This window comes from Myotis myotis, unplaced genomic scaffold (genome assembly GCF_014108235.1).
Source record: "Myotis myotis isolate mMyoMyo1 unplaced genomic scaffold, mMyoMyo1.p scaffold_m19_p_9, whole genome shotgun sequence".
NCBI classification, from domain to species: Eukaryota; Metazoa; Chordata; class Mammalia; order Chiroptera; family Vespertilionidae; genus Myotis; species Myotis myotis.
The window spans coordinates 62595863-62622031 of NW_023416401.1; the positions used below are offsets into that span (position 1 = coordinate 62595863).

The 26169-nt window shown below is 44.2% G+C and overlaps 1 protein-coding gene and 1 pseudogene across 8 annotated transcripts in view; one reads left to right on the forward strand and one right to left on the reverse strand.

Moving 5' to 3' along the window:
• The first annotated feature begins 385 nt into the window (after positions 1 to 385).
• The window catches only part of LOC118663088 (zinc finger protein 682-like), a 28444-nt gene continuing 2660 nt past the window's right edge, over positions 386 to 26169 (forward strand). The window contains exons 1-7 of one of the 8 annotated variants that reach the window (XR_004969989.1): positions 386 to 552; positions 12179 to 12371; positions 15809 to 15935; positions 16547 to 16639; positions 20341 to 20414; positions 21035 to 24953; positions 25414 to 25508. Coding sequence is in view for 3 of the 8 variants with exons in the window: in XM_036322431.1 (XP_036178324.1) it covers positions 12357 to 12371; positions 15809 to 15935; positions 16547 to 16639; positions 20341 to 20414; positions 21035 to 22621 (1896 nt within the window). In the remaining 5 variants the exon portion in view is untranslated. The other 7 variants (XR_004969988.1, XR_004969987.1, XR_004969991.1 and 4 more) reach the window with 7 other exon arrangements.
• Positions 11109 to 12053, reverse strand: LOC118662454 (annotated as a pseudogene).

Here is a 26169-nt window from a genome sequence, read left to right on the forward strand (position 1 = left end):
TTAAAATGGGCAGGGAGTAGCCCTGCTTCACAAAGGAAACGGAACAGGCTCAGGACTCAGAAAATACAAACTCGGAGCCAGGTGGACGGGAGCCAGGGTCCAGACACTGACCGTCCCGGCGCTGACCCGGGCCGCCCTCCCGGGCGCCCGCTCCACCCTCCCGAGGTCAACGCCCCTCCGAGCGGCCGGCGGGGCCACCGCGTCCTCCCGCAGGCCCTCCCCCGCTCCTCGGCCGGACCCCAACCCCCGCCCCCGCGCGCCCTCGCCCTCCTCCCCGCCCCCCGCGGCCGGCGCCCCTGGCGTTGGCGCGGCCCTGGCCACCGTCCCATTGTCCGCGGAGTCCAGGCCGCCCGAGCCCCGCCCCCGCTGGCCGCTCCGCGCACGCGCCGTTCCTTCCGGACCCGGAAGCGGCCCGCGCAGGGGAAGGTCACTCCGGGTCTGCGACTTTTGGCCTTTGTTGTGCGAGCCCAAGCATCTCCGCGCACAGCCCTGCGCCTGCGAAGCCCGGGGTCGCGGCGGGCCTGGGGATCCCCAAACCGCGTCTCCAACGGGGTGAGTCTCGCCTCCCGAGCCCTGAGGGCTTCGCTTCCGGGTGGAGGGTCCGCGTTAGTTTCTGGTTAAACTCTTTCTGGTCTTTTCTTCTTGGGGCCACTGCACACCGCCCCCCGCGCGTGGCTCTCACGGGCCAGCCATCCAGCCATGCCACCCCAGGCCATTTAAAGTCCGACCCTCCGCTCCCCTCCCCAGCCTCGCAGTTCCCGGCCTGGAGCGCCCGATTCCTCCCCGGCCTGGGAACCTGCAGGCCCCCTTCCCTTTGAAGGCACCCCCCTCCCGCCACCTCCCACTTGCTAAGTAGGAGGCCGGATGCCAAGAAGAGTACACTCTCCAGGGAGCTGGGATTTAGGACAGAAGAACACGGGGTGTCCCAAGAAGAGGTCGCCTACCCCCTGGCGGGGAGTGGCTTTGTGCAGGCGGTGGCTGCGACGGGGAGGCCAGGAAAGCGGCCCGGTGCGGGGGGTGCGGGGGTGCGGGGGATCCAGAGACAGGGCTGCTGAGAAGTCACAGAGGAGCGAGGTCAGCCCACAAAGAGACGCCGAAACTGAGGACGTGGGAGGGCCTGGTAACGCCACGGTAAGTGGGAAAGAGTAACTCGGAAAAGTAGCAGATGGAGAAAGAAAATAGAGAGCCCGGGAGGAAGGGGCGCCCTTGGTTGGCAGAAGTGGGGCACAAAGGCCCAGGCACTTCAGATGGAGAAAGAGAGTCGGAGGAGCCCAGTGCCGAACGGAAAGGGAGGAAGGGATGGCCGAGCAGAGGCAGAAGCAGCGCCGACAGCTTAGCCAGGTGGGGAAGCCAGTGAGTGGGGCGGAGGGGTGTAACCCGAAAGACAAGGTCACTGGAGGCAGAGGGGACCCAGGGGTGGGGGAGAAAGAGGCTGAAATACAGGGAGATGGGGAACAAAGAAAGACTACGGAGAAAGCGCTATGGAAGGTGAAAGAGGGTTCAGGAGTTTCAAGGAACAGCTATAAGGAGAGGAAGAGAGAAAAGGGGGGGCAGAGAGGAGATGCACAGGAAAGGACAACAGTGGAGAGAAACAGGAGAGAGCTAAACAGATTGATGGGCAGCAATACACCTTCATGGAGGAAGAAGGGACCCCGATCTGGATGAGTGGAGAACTGATGGGACCTGAATGATTGAGTTGTAATATGTTGACCTGTGGCTTTATAAGCTGTGCACTTTATTTTTTTTTATTTTTATTTTTTTTAAATTTTTTAAATATATTTCTTTATTGATTTCAGAGAGGAAGGAAGAGGGCGAGAGAGATAGAAACATCAATGATAAGAGAATCATTGATTGGCTGCCTCCTGCACGCCCTACTGGGGATCGAGCCCACAACCTAGGCATGTGCCCTTGGCCAGAATCGAACCTGGGACCCTTCAGTCCACAGGTTGACGCTCTATCCACTGAGCCAAACTGGCTAGGGCAGCTGTGCACTTTAAAATCTGCTTAATTATTTCAGTTATGCAGATGAGCATGAGAATTGCAAAACTCCAGTTCAAAAGGCCCCTGTATTTTATAATTATTTGCATCACTAGATAGCTTCCATTTGCAACCCCTGTTCAGCCAGAAGGGAGAGACTTATCTTGGGTCTCTTCTCATTTCCTAGATTAGAGAGGTGAACTGGGATGAGAAATGACCAAGTCTATCACCACATGATGCTTTTTCAAAGAATATTAAAAGTGTTGGTCTTTTATTTATTTGAAATAGATTTACATTTTTCTTTCTACCTCTCTCGCATTCACTTCATCGTGTTTTTAAAAGCATATTGAAATAAATCTTTGTTTATTGAATTTCTGCCTTTTTTGTAAAAGGTCATTAACTTCTGAAATAAATATTGGTGACATCTCATAACAGCTCTTATCATTCTTTTTTAAATATGACGTAGCTTAAATAAATAAAAAACACACCCAATAAGTCATATTTTTTTAAATCCCCAGTTTTTCCCCTTTTAGTTATATTGTGTTTAGTTTAGTAGACAAACTCTATGTTCTTTCTACTCTTTATCATATGTGGAAACGTCTATTGCAACATAGTAAATAATATTAGGCTATTTCAGTGTGCACTTGGTAAGGATGGCTATGTTCTTAACAGTCAGCACCTAGTTTTAATGAGTTAGTCTAATATTCAGTAGCTCTTTTATTCCTTTTATATGATTTGTTAAATTGAGCTACAATAGTGTTCCCCTCAAGTACCTTTTCTCCATTGTCTGAGGATGTTGAAAGGTGGATTATATGGTCTTGATGCTTTACAGAGCTCATCTTTTAATGATGAAGTAATTCGATCAACATTCCCATAGCTAATATTTATTTCAAAGTTTTCACCAAAATCTGTGTGCGTCATTTTATGTATTTTAAATAATTCACTGTGAATTCCAAAAAAAAAGATGCAGGGAATGCTTGTGTCTCTTTAATAGATCTGGGGACAGACAGTTTGATGGTAGAAGGATGATGACCAGTATCTTTTGGACAGATCAGGAAATTGAGGCAGAAGAGTGAAAGGCTCAGATGCTGGTAGCAGAAGGTCCAGAGTCAAGTCAAATCTTGGCTCTGTGACTCACAAGCTATATGACTTTGGCAAATTATCTACCTGTCTGTGCCTTGGGGTCGGCATCTGTCCTGAATGGGATAATAAAGGCCCCAGCTTTGCAATTAAGTGAGTGAATTTGTAGAAAGCCCAGCACAAGACCTGTGTCACTGAGGTGCTATGTGTGCAAGTGATCACTACAAAGTGATTCTTGTTAGAGCTCCCTGTGCTCATCAGGAACCCACTGGGACTTTCCTACCCTCACCCCCTTCAATCCACCTGCCTCCTACCCCCACACCTGTTCCCAGGTTCTATCTTCCATCACAGGCATCCCATGATGCTGCTGCCCTGGGCAGGAAGTCCCGGCACCCTTGCCTGGTGTTTGAGGCCTTGGTTTTCTGTGGTATTTTTCAAGGCTTCACCCACACCCACCTAAATCTGGCTAAAGTGACTGGAACACCCTGAGCATTTTCACTCTTGGAGGGTTTGCATAGGGTTCCCCTCCCCATGCTCCATGAGGCCACACTCTCCTGGCTTATAGACTGTTGGGCCCAAATATATCCCTTATGGCCCTTCACACCCACAGTTCCCACTGAGCTCACTGTCTTTCCCTCATCTTTCTCATTACCCAGCTTCCCCTCTGTCCATTCAGTCATTGGACAAGACCCAAGGTTCTCTGTGCCAACACCTTCCCCTACCCCCAAGCTTCCCAGTCTCCAGCCCCCTTTCTTACTGTTTCCTGACTTCTGAACCCACCCATCCTCTCCTCTCCATCTCCATGGTTCTCAGCTGGCTCAGCTTCTGGCCTCTGTCCCTGGGCCCTCTTTGAGCCACAATTTGGCCTCCAGTCTGTTCGCCTCTCATGGCCCCAGTGGGGCCTTCCTGCACCCAGAACTGACCCACCCCACCTCTACTTACAGCCCTCTCATGCCACCTGTCTGCTCAGCAAATTCCACAGTCCTCAGTTTAATGAAGACCTCACCAATATGAGTCAGTGCTCCACAAGCCACAGGAGCAGAAGGTTCTAGGGACTAGAGGTAAGGGACATGGTGGAAGGCAGGGTCAGGTGCGCGTGGCCCCTTCACCAGGACAGGCACCAGCAGGTACCAGCAACAGAGGGGCCCGAGGGATTGTAAAAGCTGTTTTCCCCAGGCCTTGGGAGTCTGCGGCAACACTGCAGTGTGAAGGAGTTGAAGGGAGAAGAGGAGGGTGCTGACTGGGAAGTAGTACTGGGACTGGGAAGGAAAGAAAGACCAGCCTGGTCCTGGTTGTGATCTGGGAAGGGCTGCTGGCTCTCATCTGTCAAATGGGGACAATCATTATATCTACCTTGTAATATTGTCATAAGAATTAAATGAACACATACACAGACAGAGCTTGGGACAGTGTCTGGCACATTGGAAGTGTGCATTTTATTTTGTAATTGGACACAGATGTTTCTATTGCTTTTCTATCAGATTGTTTATTTTTTTTCTCTGTTTATGAGATCCATATGGGTGACAGGGCTCTTATCTATCTAATTCATTGCCAGAACCTACTACTTAGTGCTCATTAAATAATAATAGTTTAGTTTAAATAAATAGAGTATTCTAATGAATGACTGGATAGATAGTAAAACAATAAAACATGAAGCTAAGATGGCCCATAGGGCCCCACAACATCAGGCCTCTTTGCTCCTTCTACACTCCATCTCCTGCTCTCTCCCACTCCCTGCATCAGCTGCAGGCACAGGGGCCTCCTCACTGTTCCTTAAACACATAGGCAGGTTTCTGCCTTAGGGCCTTTGCAGTGGCTGTTCCCTTGTTCCCAACTTTCAGTGAGTTTTCCACGCTGTTGTAACATGTCTGCGTTGGGCTTCTTGGGCCCAGATAGTTTTCTGTTTATTTATTTGTTTACATTACTTATTGTCTGTCTACTGATTAGGGTGTCTGCCCCACATGTGCAAGGCCTTGGTCTTATTCCTTTTTTTGTCTTAAAAAGTTTTTTTGATTGATTTCAGAAAGAGGAAGGGAGAGGGAGAGAGAGATAGAAACATCAATAATTAGAGAGAATCATAGATTGGCTGCTTCCTGCACACCCCCTACTGGGGATGGAGCCTGCCACCAGGGCATGTGCCCTGACAGGGTATCCAATGGTGATCTCCTGGTGAGCCACACTGGCCAGGTTATTTTGTATCTTTAATGCCAGGCACGAAGGAGATGGTTAGTAAAACTTGGATGAGTAAATGAGTAGACATAAATGTAAGTACAAATAACAAATAAAGCTAAAGATGAATAATGATTGGAAATATGTGGAGAAAGTGAGAAACATACCTGAACAAGAGTTTTTTTAAATTCCCCTCTCAGAACTTGAAAGCTCTTTAGACAAATACAACAGGAACAAAAAGACTCTGAATAAAACCATGATATAAAGTTAAGAGTGTATATACACACGGTTTCAACTCCAATCCTACCAAAAAAAAATATTTTCCTAAGACCACGTTCAGTTACAAAACTGATGTTATGCTTGGCCACAAAGAAAGTATTAATACACTGAAAGAAGTTGCGTTTTCACAGGGCATAGTCTCCCCTCATGTTGCAGTAAAATACTTTTATGTTGATACTTGAATACTGACCCATCCATTTTGGCAGCCAGTCTCCTCATGTGGCCATTGCACTTGTGAGCTGTGGCCAGTCTCACTTGAGTGAGATGTGCGTTCAGTGGAAAATACCCACCGGAAGCTTCAGAACTTAGTAAGGGAAAATGGATGTGAAAAAACTTACCAAATAATTGTCTTTAAATATTGACTATTTTTGAAATAGAACTTTTTAGTGTAAAAATATATTTAGTTAAATAAAAGACATTGGGTTAAATGAAATTTGTGAATTAATGATTGTTTGAAAATGATAAAGTTATTAAAATTAAAATCCAATCCCATCAGTATAGTAAACAGATTAATGGCTGTCCTGGGTTAGGGATGGGAGTTATAACACTTTTATAGATACACACACAGAGATACACACACACATGCACACACATACACTTTTAGGGGTTTAGTTGTGTCCCTCAAAATTCATAAGTAGAAATCTTAACCAGTATCTTGAAATATCACACTGTTTATAGATAGGATCCTTAAAGAGATAATCAACTCAAAATAAGGACATTAATAGTGGGCCCTCCTCCGATATGCCTGTTGTCCTTCTTAGCAGGGGAATCTGGATACAGAGATATGCATATGGGGAAAAGATACTAATTTTTTATTCCCCAGGACAATGTCAATAGAAACAATGACTTGGGCCTATTGGGCTGCTTATCTGTAGTTAAAAGCATAAATTTCCCCATGAAGATTTAGGGCTGCTCTAAGGTTTTATTATAGTGACTCTGCCATGTTTCAGGAATTTTTATTTATTTCATAAGAATTATGTTTCTTAGACTCTAGCAAATTTGGGAGCTTATCTGTATTCATTTAATCATATTTCTTCCCTTTAAATGTAATAATATGACTGTATACATTTTTAAACTTATGTGTCATAGTAAGTAACTTTAATGTATAAACCCTGTATAAATCAGGTTGAGATTTCCCACCAAATAGTCAAACTCACAGGAATAAAGATTAGAACAAAGATTAATGTTGCCTGAGGCTGAGAGACTGGAAATGGGAGTTGTTATTCACAGATACAAATTTTGATTTATTGAAGATTAATAAGTTTCAGAGATCCACTGTAGAACATTGTGCCTGTTGTTAACACTCTTGTATTGTGCACTTAAAATTTTAATGAAAACATGGCTAGATCTCATGTGAAGTGTTCTTACTGTAGTAAAACAGTAATGGGAACAACAATAAAAATATATTTGGGGGTCAGTTGGAGAAGGTGAAAATGAATGGGGTATTAACAATTTCATCTCTTGACAGGCTTCTGGAGTATGCTTCTTTGGTTTATTTTCCAATAAAGCCGTGATGTAAACATTTTTCTGCTCCTCATATTTTAAGGATTGAGACTCCACTTACCTTTGGACAGGGGATCGGGCAGTGGATTGTCCTGTATACTATGTGGCCCATGGGACGGAAGAAAGTGAAAACCTGGGGACTCTAGGTAGTTTGGGAGGGAATCTGAGGGCAGGCCTCTCACACAACTCTGTTGCCACCATATGATTTCCCTGCCCCCCTGTACCTACACAATACCTATGGACCTGGCCATGCCATTCCAGAACTTCCCCAGCACCAGGAATCCAGCCTGGGATCCTGCGCTTCTAGAAATTCCTAATCCAGTCTCACAAAACTCACAGGTCTCAGGTGTTCTGAGTCTAGTATCTGTAGCCACTGTTACCTAAAGCAGGTCAGCTCCACCAGGGAACTAGAGATGCCATTCCATGGGCCTCACTGGAGTCCTACAGAATCATAACTTTTCAGATAGGGCCCTGATTCCCAAGGGTTCTGCATGTGAATTAAAGCTTCAGAAGAAATGCTTAGCTACATGGTCTCCTTCCATTAGATCACTTGATGAGTTGTAAGAAATAGCATTACTGTGCCCTCCCCCACAGAGTTGGACAACTGGTTTGGGTGAACCTTTTTTTTTTAAGGAATAAAACACTTTTAATGTATTTGTCATTAAATTAAGATTTTAAAAGTGACAATTTAAAGAGTGACTAAGAAGAGTCCCACATCCATCATGGGCTCATGGTTCTAATATCAGAAACAGAACAGAAAAAGCACTGAGAATACGGAAAACAAGTGTGTGTGTAGATATCTGTGTTACACTACTGCACCTGCTTCAAGTTGGCAGCTTGAATAGCACCTTAACCAGGTGCAGGCCCTGCCAGGCACAGACCCCCCTACACCTCCCCACCCCAGCACAGGCCCTACCAGGCACAGTCTAGGCGTGCGCACTGCTGCCCAGGGCCTCCTGGAAACTGTCAGAGGTGCCTTTGAAGGCTCTCTCCCAGAGCCCTGGTGAAAGTGGCCTTTCACTCCCACAGTGCCCTTTGAGGGAGGGGGGGAGTAGGGGGTAGTTTCAAAGCTGTTGTTTTAGTGTGGAATTGACAAGGGTCACAGTAACGGGCCAGAGGTCGCAAACACCCCTGTCCACCTCCACTGAGGGTCCAGCCTCACCTGATCTTTCCTCAGCCCAGACAACCACCCAGGCCGTGTCCTCATAGAGGCGAGGGAGCCGGGTCCCACACCAGCCCTGCCCTGCCGTGGCCCAGCCCAGGCTCCTTCCTCGAACCGGGTGCCTGGGAACCCTTCCAGCTGAGTGCCAGCCCAGCTTGCACCTGCACCCCAGTAGGCTCCCTTGGTCTCTTCCTGTTTGGGGACCGTTTTAGTCCAGACGGCCACAGGAGAGAAATCCTCCGCAGGCCCAGCCGGCGCTGGAGAACAGCAGTCGGGCAGTCATCTGGGGACTCACCCCTCACTCCTGGAGGTGCAGGCCTCAGTCTGGGCGTGTGTGCTGTGAGAGGTCTTCAGTGGGGTCTGCAGCCCCCTGCTCCCCAGTCAGGAGGCCATCAGGAGAGCAGAGCCCCTGCCTGTCCCGGGGGCAGCTGTGCAGGATTTGCTGAGCTCCTCTGGGCACAGAGCAGCGTCCATGCCCGTGAGGCTTCCAGACAGGTGTGGCTGAGGCCAGCTGCCTCCCTGCCACCATGTCCTCAGACTGCCTCTGTTTCCCCTTCCTTCCCTTCATCTGATAGTAGGAGCCCCTGAAGAGCCGGATGTTGGTGGGTGGGAGGGGGGGACAGATTCCATTCTCAAGACAGACCTAGGGCAGAAGTCTGGAAGGTGCACACTCCAAAGGGGTCTCCAGAAGACAGAAGGGAGGAGGGAGCCTGGCGGTAAGGGACCGCTGGGTCCAATGCTCTGACACAGTCTGTGCCCTTCACGGGGGAAGCTGAGCAGCCCTGGCCTGGCCCCAGGTGTGCTGTGTGGGCAGCGGGGCCCACCCCATGTCCCCGGGTCCACGCTGTGGGCTTCCTCTCTGGACAGGTGACTTCAGAGTTTACCGAGAGGCCCTTCGACAGGTGAGCCTTTGAAAGCATCTGCACTCGCCTGCTGACTCCTCCGGCTGCCCAGTGAGTGTGTGGCTGGCGGGTGCTGAGTGGGCAGTAGCCGCGCTCTTAGGGGCCTGGGGCTGGACGCGGACACGGCTCCGTGCTCATTCCACGCAGGGGAGAGGGCAGATCAGAGTGTGAGGGGCAGGGAGACGGAGCCCCGCTCCTCCCGGCGCGCTCCCACAGCCCTTCGTCCGATGCTACCCCACCGCCCCCTCAGTCACTGGACTGCAGGAGAAAGCAGTGAGCCGGCCCTCCTCTTTGTACACTCAACCACCGTGTCTTTAAGACGCCAGAGAAAGGACCCCTGTGAGCGCCCCCCAGCGTCACAGGGTGTGCAGGACTCTGCGTCTAGGGGAGCTTGGCAGGGATGGACAGACAGACAGCTGAGGGAGAGCTGCAGAGAAGAAACAGCGACAAGGATCTGATGGAGTTACAAGGAACCCAAATGGAGATGACTGAGACGCACAGCGCGGGCGGAGCAGGCCGCCAGATTGGACGGTGCAGTGAGGAGGAGGAGGAAAGCATCTCGGAACTGGAAGGAGGAGGATGATCAGGGCTGCCCCAGGCCCAGGTCTGCATTCCTGCCCGCCCTGCCCACGGCCCAGCCCAAGGGAGGTGTGCAGGTTCCACGCAGGCATCTGAACACGTCATCAGCAGGCGCACAGTGGGTGCTTCCTGTCACCTCCCAGTTGGATTCACCGCGGAAGGACCAGTCCACGACCCGGCCACTGAGTGACTGCTGCTCAGTGCCAGGCTGCTCAGTGCCACGGCTGCTCAGTGCCAGGCTGCTCAGTGCCAGGCTGCTCAGTGCCTGGCTGCTCAGTGCCAGGCTGCTCAGTGCCTGCTGCTCATTGCCAGACTGCTCAGTGCCACGGCTGCTCAGTGCCTGCTGCTCAGCGCAACAGCTGCTCAATGCCACGACTGCTCAGTGCCAGGCAGCTCTGCGCCAGGCTGCTCAGCGCAACAGCTGCTCAGTGCCACAGCTGCTCAGTGTCAGGCTGCTCAGTGCCACGCTGCTCAGTGCCAGGCTGCTCTGCGCCAGGCTGCTCAGTGCAACAGCTGCTCAGTGCCTGCTGCTCAGTGTCAGGCTGCTCAGTGCCACGCTGCTCAGTGCCAGGCTGCTCAGTGTCAGGCTGCTCAGTGCAACAGCTGCTCAGTGCCTGCTGCTCAGTGTCAGGCTGCTCAGTGCCACGCTGCTCAGTGCCAGGCTGCTCAGTGCCACAGCTGCTCAGTGCCAGGCTGCTCAGTGCCACGCTGCTCAGTGCCAGGCTGCTCAGTGCCACAGCTGCTCAGTGCCAGGCTGCTCAGTGCCACAGCTGCTCAGTGCCAGGCTGCTCAGTGCCACAGCTGCTCAGTGCCAGGCTGCTCAGTGCCACGACTGCTCAGTGCCAGGCTGCTCATTGCCAGCTGCTCAGTGCCAGGCTGTTCAGTGCCTGCTGCTCAGTGCCAGGCTGCTCAGTGCCAGGCTGCGCCGCGCCTGTGTTTTGCTGAACGTCCTCTGCGGAGTGTCCTTGTGAGCCCTGGGGGGGACGGCGTGCTTCTCGCTCCACCCCACGCTTATCCACCCCACGCTTAACCGTTCAAAACTAAGGAAGGACAATTAGTGTCAACGGGGTTAAAACAAGTACCGTTTGAGCATTTCAAAAAGACCCGAACACCTAGGATTCAGCAAACAGTGAGTAACTAAAAGTAGTGAAAAACCAGTTGCCAGGGTGATGTGTTCATGAGTAGACACGAAGGAAACCCATTTCCCAAAGGGCACCCCAGGTCCGAGAGGCCTGTGTGCCCCCTGCCGGCCTGGGTTAGATTAGGGATGCAGGGTGTGAACGCTGGGCTGGGGAGGACTGAAGACCGTTTTCTCCCCTGGAGACCAGCCTGATCGGAACAAACTGAGGACAAAGCGGGCGAGACCTTCCCGTCCTTGGGAGCAAACTTGCTCCCCGCAGGAAGGGGCGGGGCAGCGACACGGTCCTGCCGCACAGGGCCCCCAAAGTCACTGCCCATCAGAGCCCCTTTACTGGTGCTGCGCCAAATGAGCGAGAGATGGAGCCCGGGCTGGAGGGCAGTGAGCTGCCGCTGGGGGCCTGCAAGGCGCGCGGCTCAAGCAGCTAACTGGCCAGGCTGGTGTCCCCTGTCCCCGGCTCCTTGCTGTTTGCCTCCCAGGCTGCTCTGCTGCCCCGGACACTCGAAGTGGACACAGTGAAACACCTCATTTGCTGTGTTGTGTGTTCCAACCATTCGGATGAAGGAGGCAGGCTGTCTTTCAAAAGTTACTGGCTGCCAGTACTTGCAGGAGACTTCAGTTCTGTCGGCCACCACGGTCCACTGTGGCTGGGAGGTGGAAGCCTCAATGTAGTAGCTGTAGCGTCCATTGTCACATCCCAAAGTAACAGCCGTGTTGACCCAGTCATGTACGCTGTGCCAGCTGAACCACAGGGGCCCGCTTCCTAGCTGATGGCATGTGTAGCCAGAATCCCAATCATAATTCTTGGTGTCCCCGTTCAGCAAGGCATTTCGGCTCCGACTGGCTCCTTCAATCACACCGGCACAATCAGCAATCGTTGCAACATTCTCCCGGGGATCTATCAGGCCCTTCTCGAGAGTGAAGGTTTGGTTTGTAAACATATATTCAAAAGCCACAACGTGAAAAGTCTTGTTCACTGTGTTGTGAGTCCCAAATATTGGAATATATCCGTGGCTGAAGTGCAGGTGGAGGTGCGGACTTGTGGAGTCTGGGAGAGGCTGGGAGAGGAGCAGGTCGGGGAGAGGTGGCCGGGAGTCTGGCCAAACATCATTTTTTTTAATGTTGTGCTCCAGGTGATTCAAAATTGAGGCCAGTGTTTAGCGGAAGGGCTCTCTGCCCCAGTATATTTGTGAAGAGCTGGCTTTGGTCCAGGGGAGGTAACTGGGTGCTCTGTTTGGTTTGAGAGGAGCAGAACAGTCCACATTGTCATTGCAGTGTCAGAATTTGTGCATGTGTTGAAGGGTAGAGCACAGGAAAGAAAGTAGAGAAAAAACTCAGTTTGGTCTTCATGTAGGATCTCATTGTTTCTGAATCTCTCCTGTGACAAAGGACAAGGAAGTGTGACATTTTTCATCATTTCAAGTTCCTTCTGCCTGTGAGCGTGGTGGAAGCAGAGGAAGAGGCTGTGCTTAGGCCTTTGAAAGCATATCCTCAAGACGCAGATGTGATTCCGCAGCATAAGGTCGCCTGAGGAAACCACCCGGAGCAGGAGGAGGAAGAGGACAACATGGCTGCTCCTCAGGTAAATGCTCTGTCTTAGGTCAGTTGTGTTTGCATTTCTTTCTAAAGTTCGTGGGTTTAGAAGCTGCAAACCTTTACTTCTCTACTTTGATGGTCCTTCCTAGTGAGGTGGTTTTCAAGTTCTTACTTAGTTTTTCTTATGATTGTCTGTTACCTCTTTAAAATGCTACTGGCATATGACATTTTCCCGTTTCCCAAGATATAAATCAAGAGGAACCTTCAGAGAAACTTCTGGGTAAATTTTGTTAGGCTTATGCTGAGCATAAAGAACAACACACAGAAGACTGGAAGGTCCTCTGAACCAACTCAAGGATGGCTCTGATTGGCTGCTTTCATAAGCTTGGGACAAAGTGCGCCTTTTGAAAAAGGCCTGTTGGTGGAGTGATTTCCTTTTCCAACTGGGGTGCCTGGTTGTTAGCGCCTGTGCTGTGGGGAAATAATGATGGTGTAGTTCACTGGAGCCACCCCAGGAAGGTCCTTCAACTGCTCATGTGCATCAGCAGTTTCGACATCTATAAGGATGCAGGCCTTTAGGAGGGAGATATTGTCAGCTGCCTCTGGGATTTTGAATGGGGGTTGAGGGGTGGTGACATTTCTATACCGTCTCTAGAATATTTTTCTCTTATTTATTTATTTAAATTTTTATTTTTTAAAATATATTTTTATTGATTTCAGAGAGAAAGGGAGAGGGGGAGAGAGAGAGATAGAAACATCAATGATGAGATAGAATCATTGATTGGCTATCTCCTGCACGCCCCCTACTGGGGATTGAGCCTGCAACCCGGGCATGTGCCCTTGACCGGAATTGAACCCAGGACCCTTCTGTCCACAGGCTGATGCTCTATTCATTGAGCCAAAACAACCAGGGCTATTTTTCTCTTTTTTAAAAAAATATATTTTTATTGATTTCAGAGAAAAAGAGAAACATCAGTGATGAGTGAGAATCATTGATTGGCTGCCTACTGCATGCCCAACACTGAGGACTAAGCCCACAACCCGGGCATGTGCCCTGACTGGGGATCGAACTATGACCTCCTGGCTCATAGGCTGAAGTTCAACTATTGAGCCACACCGGCTGGGCAATATTTTTTTCTTTTGTCGCACAGTTTTCTGTCTATTGTCTCCATCCACATCCCCTATAGGGCATGATGAACTCTTGCCATAAATTAATGACCGTTGTGGGGGAGGAAGATACTTTCTTCTACCTTCAAGGTTCTTTTGGTTGGTCTAATCAGATAGACATGAGACAGATTGCAAGGGAAAATATTGAAATTTAACAGGTAAAATATGTATGGGAGCTCCACATACATGAGAGAGTCAGATACCTCACATTCACAGGTTCAGAGACTGAAAGGGAAATTTGATATATAAGACAGTCTGAGCCTGGGATGAGGTAATGCACTTTTAAACTTCAGAAGATCTTTGACCGGAGATCACATGTTCAGGAGGTATTAGTTTGCCTACCACCTAGATAGGTAAATAGTCATTTTTGGTTTTAACACGTATCACGGGCCAGGCTCCTAATTTAAATTCTTCTAGGTAGTTAAAGGGGAGAGCAGAAGTTTCTTTTGAACCCACAGGGTTTTGGTGCCTTTAGCTCAAAATAATGCACACACCATTGAAACATAATTTAGGGTGCTTTGTTCTGAACCCCTAAGCCTTCAACTTAACAAAAATTATCTTGATTGTTGAAAGTATTACAGATGTCCACTTTTTTCTCCCTACATCTTCAACTTTTGAAAATATTTTCTTTGTGACATGGGAAGGAATTGATAACCAGGATTTCTATTGAGATGGGGTGTGAAGATGGGAAATGTACATTTTAGATTTCGTATGGCTACAACATCAGCTCTGTAGAACAGGACTGAGAAAAATCTACATTTAATCAGGATGGCCTTAGTGGCTCAGAGTAGATCAGAAAGTTCTGAAAAAGAAAAATAATTAGAAGAGACTTGCTCACTACATTGGCAAGAAAGTCTTACTTTTTAAATGCACTGTTAGATTTATAAAATATGGAAGGTATATATGAATTGAAATTTGGATAAAACTAATGTTGGTGATGATGTGTCCTTCCATGTGCTTCAGTTACATGATGTCACTTCCTTTAAACCTGACTTTCACTTGGTGCAGATGTTCTCGAATTATAGAGTTAATATTTTTTCTTTATCCCCAATAAGAGTCTCACAGAAATATTTTTTTAAAATATATTTTTATTGATTTCAGAGAGGTAGGAAGAGGAAGAGAGAGAGAGAGAAACGTCAGTGATGAGAGAGAATCATTGATTGGCTGCCTCCTACATGCCCCCCAGTCTCATAAATTTGTAAGATTTATGGGGTTCAAGCCCGCAACCCCTGCAATCGACTGTGAGTTGAACTGTGATCTCCTGGTTCATAGATAGACATTCAACCAATGAACCACACTGGCCAGGCCTCACAGAAATCTTTTGAAAAATGTGCATAAACAATCACATTCATCTGAAAACTCTTTTTTCTTTTTAGTCTCTCTTTGCTTGTAGGTTGCATTGCAAAATAAACGCTCTCATTTTTGTTTACCCGGCGATAGAAGCTTCGCAGTTGGAGGCTTTTATCAGTCAGGCCTCAGACCTGTGAACTTTTATTGTATTTCGCAGGCATCACAGACACATACTAGGGGAAGTTTAGAATAATACCCCGCCTCTGTCATTTGCTGGATGTTTTACAAAACAGTCTCATGAAAAAGGAAGAATAATATCATTGTTCTCTGATTTCTTAATGAGTTTTGTTAATTAATTTATAGAAAACTGTTAGAATAATATCTAGTACATAGTCAATTTTAGAGAAGAACTGTGGTTGGTTGGCTTACTAATTTATGAGGCCTGTACATTCCATAAAACTCTTCAGTCAAAGTCCTGTATACGAATTTTTTTCCTGTGTTTGTTTACTCGGTGCTAGCTAAAGGAGCAGTTCAGGGCTCAGACACATTGGCGTCCGTAGTTAAAAGTGAGCTGGGGAAACTTGGGGAAACTCAGGCCCCTCCGTAGAACTTCTGAATAAGAATCTGCATTTGTTTCCATCTCCACTTTATTGTTGTACATATTAAAATTTTAGAAGTACTGTGTAGTTTTCACTGAGAAGGAATTCTCAACCTAAGAAATATATATACTTGATCCTCTATGATTCAAATATAGCACTCAACATAGGATATGCCTATGTTGGTGCCTTTATTTTTAAAATTTATCTTCCAGAAAAGTAAAGCTTCTACAGTGGTTTTGTGGATCATATGTCATCCTCCTTTCTCAAAATACTTTAGAGAATGTTAGTGTCAAAATGATCTTATTGGATAATTCAGGATACTTTTAGGTCAAAACTGGTTCCATTAACTCTGTTTTCATATTGGGTCACATGATGAGCTCTACCCATGGCCACTTGAGTAATTTCTTTTTTTTTTTTTTAATTTCAGGGACAGTTGACCTTCAGTGATGTGGCCATAGAATTCTCTCAGGAGGAGTGGGCATTCCTGGACCCAGCTCAGCGGAAACTGTACATGGACGTGATGTTGCAGAACTACAGGAACCTGTTATTCCTGGGTGAGGACCACTTCCTTCCAGAATTTCTCCTCTACACGCAGTGTTTTGTTTTCTTCATTAGTATAGTGTCTGCTTGTAGCATCTGCTTTTTATGATAGAATTTCAGATCTGTGTTCTCAAGGAAAGAAATTGGTGTTTTGCTATTGTACTTGCAAGTGGAAATCAGGATTGGAAAACTTTAAATGTAGTCTCTGGTATGGTAAAGGTGCTGTCAAAAAATAATATTTGGGGGGATAATTTTCTAGAATACTCTGGTATTCTAAAATGTCCTATCCTGCCACTTCTTGAGCACAGGGACCAGACTGGAAATTGGAGAATCTCCATTAAAACTCATGTTCCGCCGAACCGGTTTGGCTCAGTGGATAGAGCGTCGGCCTGCGGACTCAAGGGTCCCGGGTTCGATTCCGGTCAAGGGCATGTACCTTGGTTGCAGGCACGTCCCCACTGGGGGGCATGCAGGAGGCAGCTGATCGATCTCTCTCATCGATGTTTCTGACTTTCTATCCCTCTCCCTTCTTCTCTGTAAAAAATCAATAAAATATATTTAAAAAACAAACAAACAAACAAAAAAAACCCCAAAAAAACTCATGTTCTTTTTTTCTCATAAACAGGTCTTACTGTGTCTAAGCCAGACCTCACTTTTTTGGAGCAAATGGAGGAGACCTGGGAATTGGAGGAAGAAAAGACTGTAGTCATCCACCCAGGTAGGTGGGAATGAAGGAAGCAGCTGACCCAGGTGGGAGGCCAAAGGTCAGAGGAAATCAGACCTTAAACTATGGTCTGGAAAGATCTGTTTTAAGGGAAATGATTTTTTAGAGGATGAGGTTTATTTCTGTTTCTGTGTTAGAGGGACAAATCCTCTCCAACACTTAGATGACTGTCATCTAAGGATTCTCCTTCTGCTCCTTGATCTTCCATCACATTTGCAGTGAGAGCCAAAGTCCTCTTCAAACAGAATAATTTCCTTGTAAATTATTCTTTATTTCAATTAGTGTGAGGGTGGTATGACCTGACTGCTCTTGCATTTTGTTGGGGAATGTGGGAAACTTTGTGAATCTTGCTGAGGAATTCTATGTTAAACCAGTTTTTAAGTCTGTTTTCTGCCTCATGTAAGTAGTTTGTGAGAGAAGTGGTTGAGATACTAGAATTTGGTTCTCACATCCCAGGAACACTGGGGATAGGTGTCCAAGTTATCTTATTCTTCCTTCTTCATGATCAAGTCTGTTGCTGATGTTTCTATTTAAATTCAGATACTGTATTCTTCAGTTCCCAATCTCTGTTTGGTTCTCTTTTATATTTTTAGATGCATTTTTAGTTTTGTCATGCATAGGTTTGATGGTAAAACTTAGTTTTCTATGTTTTTTGCTCTATTTTCCAATTGAGCCCCTTTAAGATGGTTATTTTGAATTCTTTGTCAGGTAATTAATAGATCTTCATTAACATAGGGCTGACTTATGGAGACTTACTTTGTTCCTCTGGTTGGACTATATGTTTTTCTGTTTCTTTGTATGCCTTGTGATCTTTTGTTGCTATTTAAGGTCATGAGAAGCAGATGCCATCCATTTCTTTATGAACTTGCTTTGTATGGGAGAACACAAAGAACAATGAGTTGTGGTAGATTTTTAATGGCCTGTCCAACCTATTCTGGAAAATGTAATCAGTGTGTGTGTGTGTGTGTGTGTGTGTGTGTGTGTGTGTGTGTGTGTGATTTTTTTCAAATACAGGTAGCATACTGCATATTAGTTTCAGGTGTCCACCCCAGTATTTATATAACTTAAGTGATCATCCTAATAAATGTCATACCCATCTGACAACATGCATAATTATTAGAATATTATTGACTATATTCCATGTGCTACACTTTATAGCCCCATGACTATTCTATTACTACCAATTTGTACTTCTTAATTCCTTTATTTTTATCATCCAACCCCAAACCAGCTTCCCTACTTTCAACCATCACAATGTTATCTGTATGTATGAGTCTCTTTCTGTTCTGCTTTCTCGTTATTTTGGCATCCACATGATGTGAATGTTGATATACTTGAAGTTGTCCCAGAGATACCTTACACTGTCATAATTTTTTTGGGTGCTTTTTTCTTTATGCTGTTTTGATTATTGGTTTCATCTACTGTACTATTGATTTCCTTGTAAATTTTTCTTCATTTTAATTAGGATGTGCTTCATTTATGAGTGGTTCTTTTTTGGGGGTTTCCATGTTCTTTTTTTTTTAAGCTTTGGAAGTTCTATGTTCATCTACTCTTCCCCTAAGTTCATTGAGCATTCCTCTAAGTTTTGAACTCTGCATCTAGTAGATTGCTTGTTTCGTTTTTTTTTTAATATTTTTCTGCAGTTTTGTTCTGTTCTTTCATTTTGGACATGTTTTGTCTCCTCATTTTGGAAAGATCTCTGTGTTTGTTTCCATGTATTAGGTCGAGCTGCTACACCTCTCAGGCTTGGAAGAGTGGCCTAATGTAGTCGATGTCTAGTAGCATCCAGTGGCATAGCCTCCTGTTTACCCGAGCTGAGCATTCCAGGTGCGCCCCACCGTATGGGCTATGTATACTCCTGTTGTAGTTGAGCCTTGATTGCTGTTGGAATTTCAGTGGGAGGGATTTATGCCAAGGCTCATCAGTTGAAAAAACTTGCTGTGACCATTGTGGAGGATTAGCTGTACAGGGCTCACCTGGTGGAGCAGGACTTACTTCATTGTGGTCTGGTGCCTGCTGAGTCTGTACCTTGAGCTTATTGCTCGTGGAGGTGGTTTGGTTGGTGCTTCGACATGGTCTGAAGGTGTCTGCCAGGTGTGCTGGCTTGGGGCCTCCATGAAGTGCAGCGCAAAGTCAACCACAACCAGTGCCTGTGTTCTACCTGGGATCACCTGGCATGATCTACAAAGGGATCTGCATATGTCTGCTAATTATGCTGAGGTTGGAGTTTCTAAGGCAAGACCAAGCTATGAACCAAGGCCAGCTGCCACTATTGCCGAGCCTGGGAACACTTGGCGAGAGGTATGGCACACGCTGAAGCCAGATGCTGCTTGAGTGTATGCCAGTCTGTTTATATTTAAAAGCCAGTGAAAACAGCTTGGGTGGGCCTACAAGTTGATGGTATGGGGTCTCAGGAAATCTCCAGGGTGGGGCAAGCAGTGTGAACCAGGTAGATGGAGTTTTAGATATGGCACCTGCTTACTTGCTCTGTGGGGAAAGGACTCAGAAAAGGAACAGTGGCTTCTACCAAAACTTCTGTCTGGGAGAAAGCTTCTTCAGCTCTCATCTTAATGCCAGAGACTTCAGTTCCTCCCTGTATATCCCTGGCTGATTTCGAATTGCTCCTTCAGCACTGGGACTCAGAGGGAGTGAGTCTGAGTATGTCCATTTGCGGTCCCTTTAAGAGGAACTGCCTTGAACGCCAGCAGCTATCCTTCATACTCAGCCACAATCCCCACTGGTTTTATAGTCAGAATTAATGGGGACATCTATTCCCGACCCTGGAAACCTGGGCTGGTGGGCCTAGTGTGGGGCTGGGTCCCCTAGTTCCTCAGAGTTGACCTGTGCAGCTGAAATGTCCCTCACGATTTTTCTCCGCCCTGTGGGACCAGTCCATTCAACATCTTTGCACCTCCAATCAGTCTCAATGAGGCTTCTTCTTTATAAACTTAATTGTAGGACTTCTGTTCAACTAGGTGTCAGGTGGTTCTGAATGATGGTTTTTCTGTAGTTCCATACTGGAGAGAAGCCTTAGTTGTATTTTTGACATGGTTGTGGGAGAATGCCGGTACCACATTTATTTTTACCACCATCTTGACCTGAAGGTTGTATGTGTGTTTTGTGTAATTTCCCAATTATATATAGAGCTCATGATGGCTTCCTATCCCTGATGGATGTCTTCAGTACTGTCGTCGTCCCTCTGGTGCCTGAACACTTACTTTTTTTTTCTTCACAGCTGCCACAATGCATTCACAGTGTATTGCCATTTCCTTAGCAATCTGTATCATTCAAAATAGAAACAAGTCTTTCAGGCGGTCGCAAAAACAACAACAAAAAAAGACCATGAGACTCACAGTACACTCATTTCTCTTCTGAGAAGAAACTGAGAATTTGGAGTTATCCCACAGTCATTTTGTAGTGTGCCAGGGAGGGTGAGCAAGTGTAAGCAACTTTTCTTCTCTCTTTGATATGATATTTTTGTTTTGTGCTTTCTGGGGGCTGTAGTGGTCTTGAGCTGGCTTTCTGAAGTACTCTAGAAGGCAACTGGTTCAGTAATTATTGGTAACTTAACATATCCATAGAGGAAGAATGTTTTGGTGCTTCCTATTCTGCCATCTGAAATCTTTTCTGTACATTAGAATTTAAAGAATATTTACCTGAGTGTAGTGTTTGATAATTAATTTGGTATATTTCAGCTATATCTTCTCAAGCCACCCAGGACTTGTTGCCAAAGTCAGGCATAAAAGATTCATTCCACGAAATGTTCCAGGTAAGATACCGAAGATGTGGCATTGAGAATTTACACTTAATGAAAGTTTTGTAATGGGCAGGGGAATATGAAGAGAAAAAAAGGTGTTATGAGGGATATAAGCAAACGGAGCAATTACCCACATAAAAATCTTGTTGGCAAAAGACTTTTTAGATATAAAACATATTAAAAAATTTTCTACTCTAAGTCACTTATATTGGTACAACATGTGTTTCTGAACGTAAAGTCCAAAGATATTTTTTAAAAAGTACATATTCGTACATAGTCTCTGAAATTAAATTTGTAATATCAGAGAAGTAAGCTAGTCTACTGTGCAGATAGTCCATTGGATGATTTAATGTAGGGTTTGATTAAGTAAAATATTTCTAAAAAAATCAGATTGAAAAAATGAAGATAGAAATTATAAGTATGAATTTGTAAATCCTTAACCAAGTTTGCATTATTGTTTCACAGATACATATTCTTTCTTATTCCAGAGTCTTTAATTTTTATGAGTGTGTTAGGGTTTATATTCAACCATCATGGTTCAGTAGATAGCAGAATAGGTAACTGGAAACAGCTTTGCATGTGCAATGTTAAATGCCATCACTAAAGGCCTTTATGTCTTCAATGATTACCAGAGTACGCATAATGAAGAGAGAAGTCTCCAGTGCAATGAATCTTGGAAAAACATTAAACAAGAGTCAAATTCTGATAACCATCAGACAACTCAGCTTCCACAGAGAAATGATAAGTGTCCGAATGTCTTTGATAAAAGCTCAAATATTGTTATACCTCAGGATATTGATAGTGTAGAGATGACAGACAAATGTAACGAATATGCCAACTCTTTTGATCAGTCATTAAATCTTACTGAACTTAAAAATAATGATATTGGGGAGGAGCCTTTCCGGTGTAATCAGTGTGTGAGAGTCCTTAGTCAATTATCCAATGTATATATGCATAAGAAAATCCGTGCTAGAGAGAAGCCTTACAAATGTAAAGAATGTGATAAAGTTTTTAAGTTGCATTCCCATGTTATTGAACAGCAGACACTTCATACTGGAGAGAAGCTTTATAAATGCAGAGATTGTGGCAAAACCTTTAACAAGTGCTTAAAACTTAATGAATATCAGAGGCTTCATCCTGGAGAGAAGCCTTATAAATGTAGAGAATGTGGCAAAGCCTACAAGTGGTATTCGAGCCTTACCAGTCATCAGAGAATTCATTCTGGAGAGAAGCCTTATAAATGTAGAGTATGTGGCAAAACCTTTAACGTGTTTTCAAGCTTGATTCGACATCAGAGTATTCATACTGGAGATAAGCCTTATAAATGTAGAGAATGTGGCAAAGCCTTTAACTGGTATTCAAGCCTTACTCGACATCAGAAAATTCATACTGGAGAGAAACCTTATGAATGTAGAGAATGTGGCAAAGCCTTTAACCGGTGTTCAGACCTGACTACTCATCAGAGACTTCATACTGGAGAGAAGCCTTATAAATGTGGAGAATGTGACAAAGCCTTTATCCGGAGTTCAAGCCTTACCCTTCATCAGAGAATTCATACTGGAGAGAAGCCTTATAAATGTAGAGAATGTGGCAAAGCCTTTACCAGGTGCTCAAAACTTACTGAACATCAGAGAATTCATTCTGTAGGGAGGCCTTATAAGTGCAGAGAATGTGGCAGAACTTTTAATGACTGTACAAGCCTTATGAAACATGAGAGAAACCATACTAGAGATAAGGCTTATACATGTGAAGAATGTGGCAAATCCTTTAACTGGTATTCAAGCCTGACTCGACATCAGAGAACTCACACAGGGGAGAAGCCTTATAAATGCAGAGAATGTGACAAAGCATTTTACCGGTGTTCAGACCTAACCAATCATCATAGAATTCATACTGGAGAGAAGCCTTATAAATGTGGAGAATGTGGCAAAGCCTTTAACTGGTATTCCAGCTTTACTCAACATCAGAGAATTCATCTGGAAAGAAGTTTTATAAATGTAGAGAATATGGCAAGGCCTTTACCCAGTGCTCAGAACTTACTTAACTTCAGAGATTTCACACTGGAGGAAGGCCTTATAAATGTAGAGAATGTAGCAGACCCTTTAAGCACTGTTCAACTCTTACCAGATATCAGAGGTCTCTTACTAGAGAGAAACCTTATAAATGTTGAGAATGTGGCAGATCCTTTACCCTCTGCTTTAACCTTACCAAACATATGAGAATGCATACCTGAGAAAAGCTTTACAAATGTAAAGAGTGTGACAAAGCCTTCAACCTCTGCTATAGCTTTACTCAGTATTGGGGAATCCAAACTGGATAGAAGCAATGCAAATGTAAATAATGTGGAAAAACCTTTAGCTGTTGCCCAAATCTCACTAAGTATATAGAATTCAGACCAGAGGGAAGTGTAGAGAACGTGGAAAAGCCTTTCCCCCAGTGTTGGAACCTTAGTCCATATTACATAAATTATGTTAGACTGAAACAATACAAATAAAAAGAATGTGGTAAAATCTTTAACCATTAAACAAACCTCACTGAACTTCAGAGAGTTCATAGTGGAGAGAAATCATGCAAATGTCAAAAATGCAGCAATGCCTGTATTTAGCATTTATATCTTAATTGATAAATGAGAATTTATACTGGAGAGAAACTTAAAAATTTAAAGAATATGGCAAACCCTTTTGCAGGACGTACAGCCTTTCTCAATATCAGAGAATGCATACTGGAGATAAATTCTATCTTTGTTATAAATGAAGAAAGATTTTTGTCCAAAATACACATTTCAGAAAGCCCCACAGAATTTACCCTTTAAAGTGACTTTAAAGATCTAGAAAATCTAGCAAAGTGGCTAATCAAAATTAAATCTAAAATATCAGAAAATTCACAGTAGAAAGTAATGTCAACACTTTCAAATATGAGTAAATCTGAATACTTATTTTAGAGAACCCAGTAAATAAAGTTATGTGGCTTTTTAGTAGGAATCAAAGTACCAAGGGTATGGATGTTTGAATAGATGTAATTGCTTACACTGTATCCTTTTTTAAAAGTTATTATTATGACAGTATTTGTGATTTTTTTGAAACAAAGTATTATTGGCTTAAAATCTTAATTCATTTCATAATTTTATAAATGATTGTAATGTGTATTTTGACTAGTGGTAATATAGTGGGTTTGTAATGCTATGTTTAGACTATGTGTGGACTTAATATATTCTCATTGATAAAATGAATGAACATAAGTGTATTAATAGTGATGTGTAATGAATGAGGTGTTAACATGCCTTGAATGTTAATGTTTTCCACCTCATTCACCGCTGTGGGTAACAATTTGTAATGCACTGGAATGATATTACTAGAAGTCCTTTACCCAGGGACCTTTAACCTTATATAATATGTAGAGTTTCCCCAGAATTTATGTTTTCTTCTTTCTGTTGTACCTACAGGGACATTATGATGGTTGCAGTAAAGATCTAGTGGAAGTATTTGTAAGAGTTTAGCTAAAATACTTTATGATGTTTCTGCATTGGCATTTGTCTTGTGTAGCTAAGGAGCCTTGACTTGAACTCCATTCTCCCTCCAGTGCACACACTAGACACCAACTTACAGTGTCACAATTAAATGTGTAAGGTTTTGATATGACTTCTCAAGAAGCCCTTGAGCACTATAGAGTGTTGTATACCTCAGGGTCTTTATTTTGTATGCCGTATATATAAGATTGCTGAAGAGTTTACCAAAACCTTGTTGATTTTCCTTTGAATATAACAATCTGGACCTCAATTGAGAACCCCAGGGCACTCCACATGGTGTTCCTAACAAAGGCATGCACTCTGGGTCCTGCAACCCTCTGCCTGCATCCTGTCTTGGCGTCCCTGTGTAGCCCCCTGCAGGCGTATTGTGTATTTCCTCCAGGCCTATGAGTTATAAACTGGTTTTTGCCAGTTTACCTTGTGGTCTTCTGAGTTACTGCTGGTTACCATTCGGTACCAGTCAGCTTTGCTTAACAAATGCTAATTTAACAAATCTAAAAAAGTATGATTAGAAGCCCTATTTTTGGAATTCTGCATCATGATTACATTTTAGCCTATATATATTTTTCACACTTCCTTTTTCTGAGCCTATATAACAGATTTGCATGGTTTTGATATGTACTGCATGTAATATGTAAGTATAGTAACAAAGATGTGATTTAGGAGTAAGAGGATTAATGAGGAAGTGGGTGTGTATGTGTGTGTACACATATCTTTAGAAAAAAAGGATCTAAATTAGTTAATTTAAAAATATTTGTTGATTTACTAGCAAGCTAGAAATCTTACAGGTTTATAATGTGAATCATCCTTTATACATTACAGTGAATTTCTCCCAAATCTGATGATTCTTGGTCTGAGAATCTCCCACTGCAGTTCTGTCTGTTTACATTTCTGTGTCTCATGTAAGATCTAACGTATGTTTTCCTTGTTCCATAGTGGATGAAATGTTGCTTATATGTCGTGCTTGGAGATTTTAAGAATGGCTTTCATTGAATTCAATGGTGTACAGAAATATCCTGAAAATGGTAATAATTGGATAATGAGCAAATGAAGTCGTAGTTTAATACACTTTATTTCATTCTTTCTATTAAAGAGAAACTATGTAAGTGGACATTCCTTTGGTTATTGTTTTTTACTTATTATGTCACCAAAGTTATTCACTCTTTTCTGTCAGTTTGTTTAGTTGAAAACTTGGTAATGTCCCAAATCATGGTACTGTTTTGATAGTTATATGAAGGGAATAAGCACTTAGGATACTACTTGGTGTGTAATAGATACTCCGTAATTAGGAGGAAAATATTGCAGTGGGAGTGATGTAGTTTTAAGTAGATGGAAAATATTCAGTATGAAAAATTGATATGAATTAAACATGTGGAGGGGATACCTGTTTCCAGGCTGCAAAACTGACTCTAAAATTATTAAGATAAACTGTATTTCTTTCATTTCTTAATTATTTACAGTTCCTTTATTTCTTTTTATTCTCAGTTACATGGACATCAGAGCCATTGTCCTTTGAAGTGCTATGACTATACTATCTCAATACTCTCCCCATTCCACATCATCCTTGCTGATCATTGTAGGTACTGATCAGTAGTTTAGAATTTATATAGTGGTGTGAGAAGCATCAGAATGTGTTGAAAAATTTGGATTATATGTTTTATGAAAAAGACAGCTCACAACTCACAATTTCATGATGAAGCCTTTCTTTCTGAATGTGAATACTGAATACTGGAAAACATCAGAGTAGCATGTGTGTATTTGAAAATGGGAATGATCTTCCTGGTTTCAATATTTGTTAGAATCCTGAAGAATTTTTATTTACTGCAACATCATTATCATCTCCTTTACAGCAGTGGAACCCAGACAAATTCATCTGAATATAGCCAACCATTGATCATTCTTTTAAAAAAATATATATGGTTTTATTGACTTTTAGAGAGGGAGAGGGATAGAGAGATAGAAACAGAAATGAAAGAGAAACATTGATCAGCTGCTCCTTCACACCCTACACTGGGGATCGAGCCCACAACCTGAGCATGCTCCCTGACTAGGTATCGAACCAGTGACCTCTGAGTGCATGGGATGATGCTCAACCAACTGAGCCATACTAGCTGAGCTGTTGATCATTCTTTCTAGGCATTCCAGAAACCATGGTAGCTTTTGATTTGAAATATTTTCTTCATGATTTTGGGTGCAAACTTATTATGTATGTTCACAGCATGGCCATAATTGTGTCTGTTT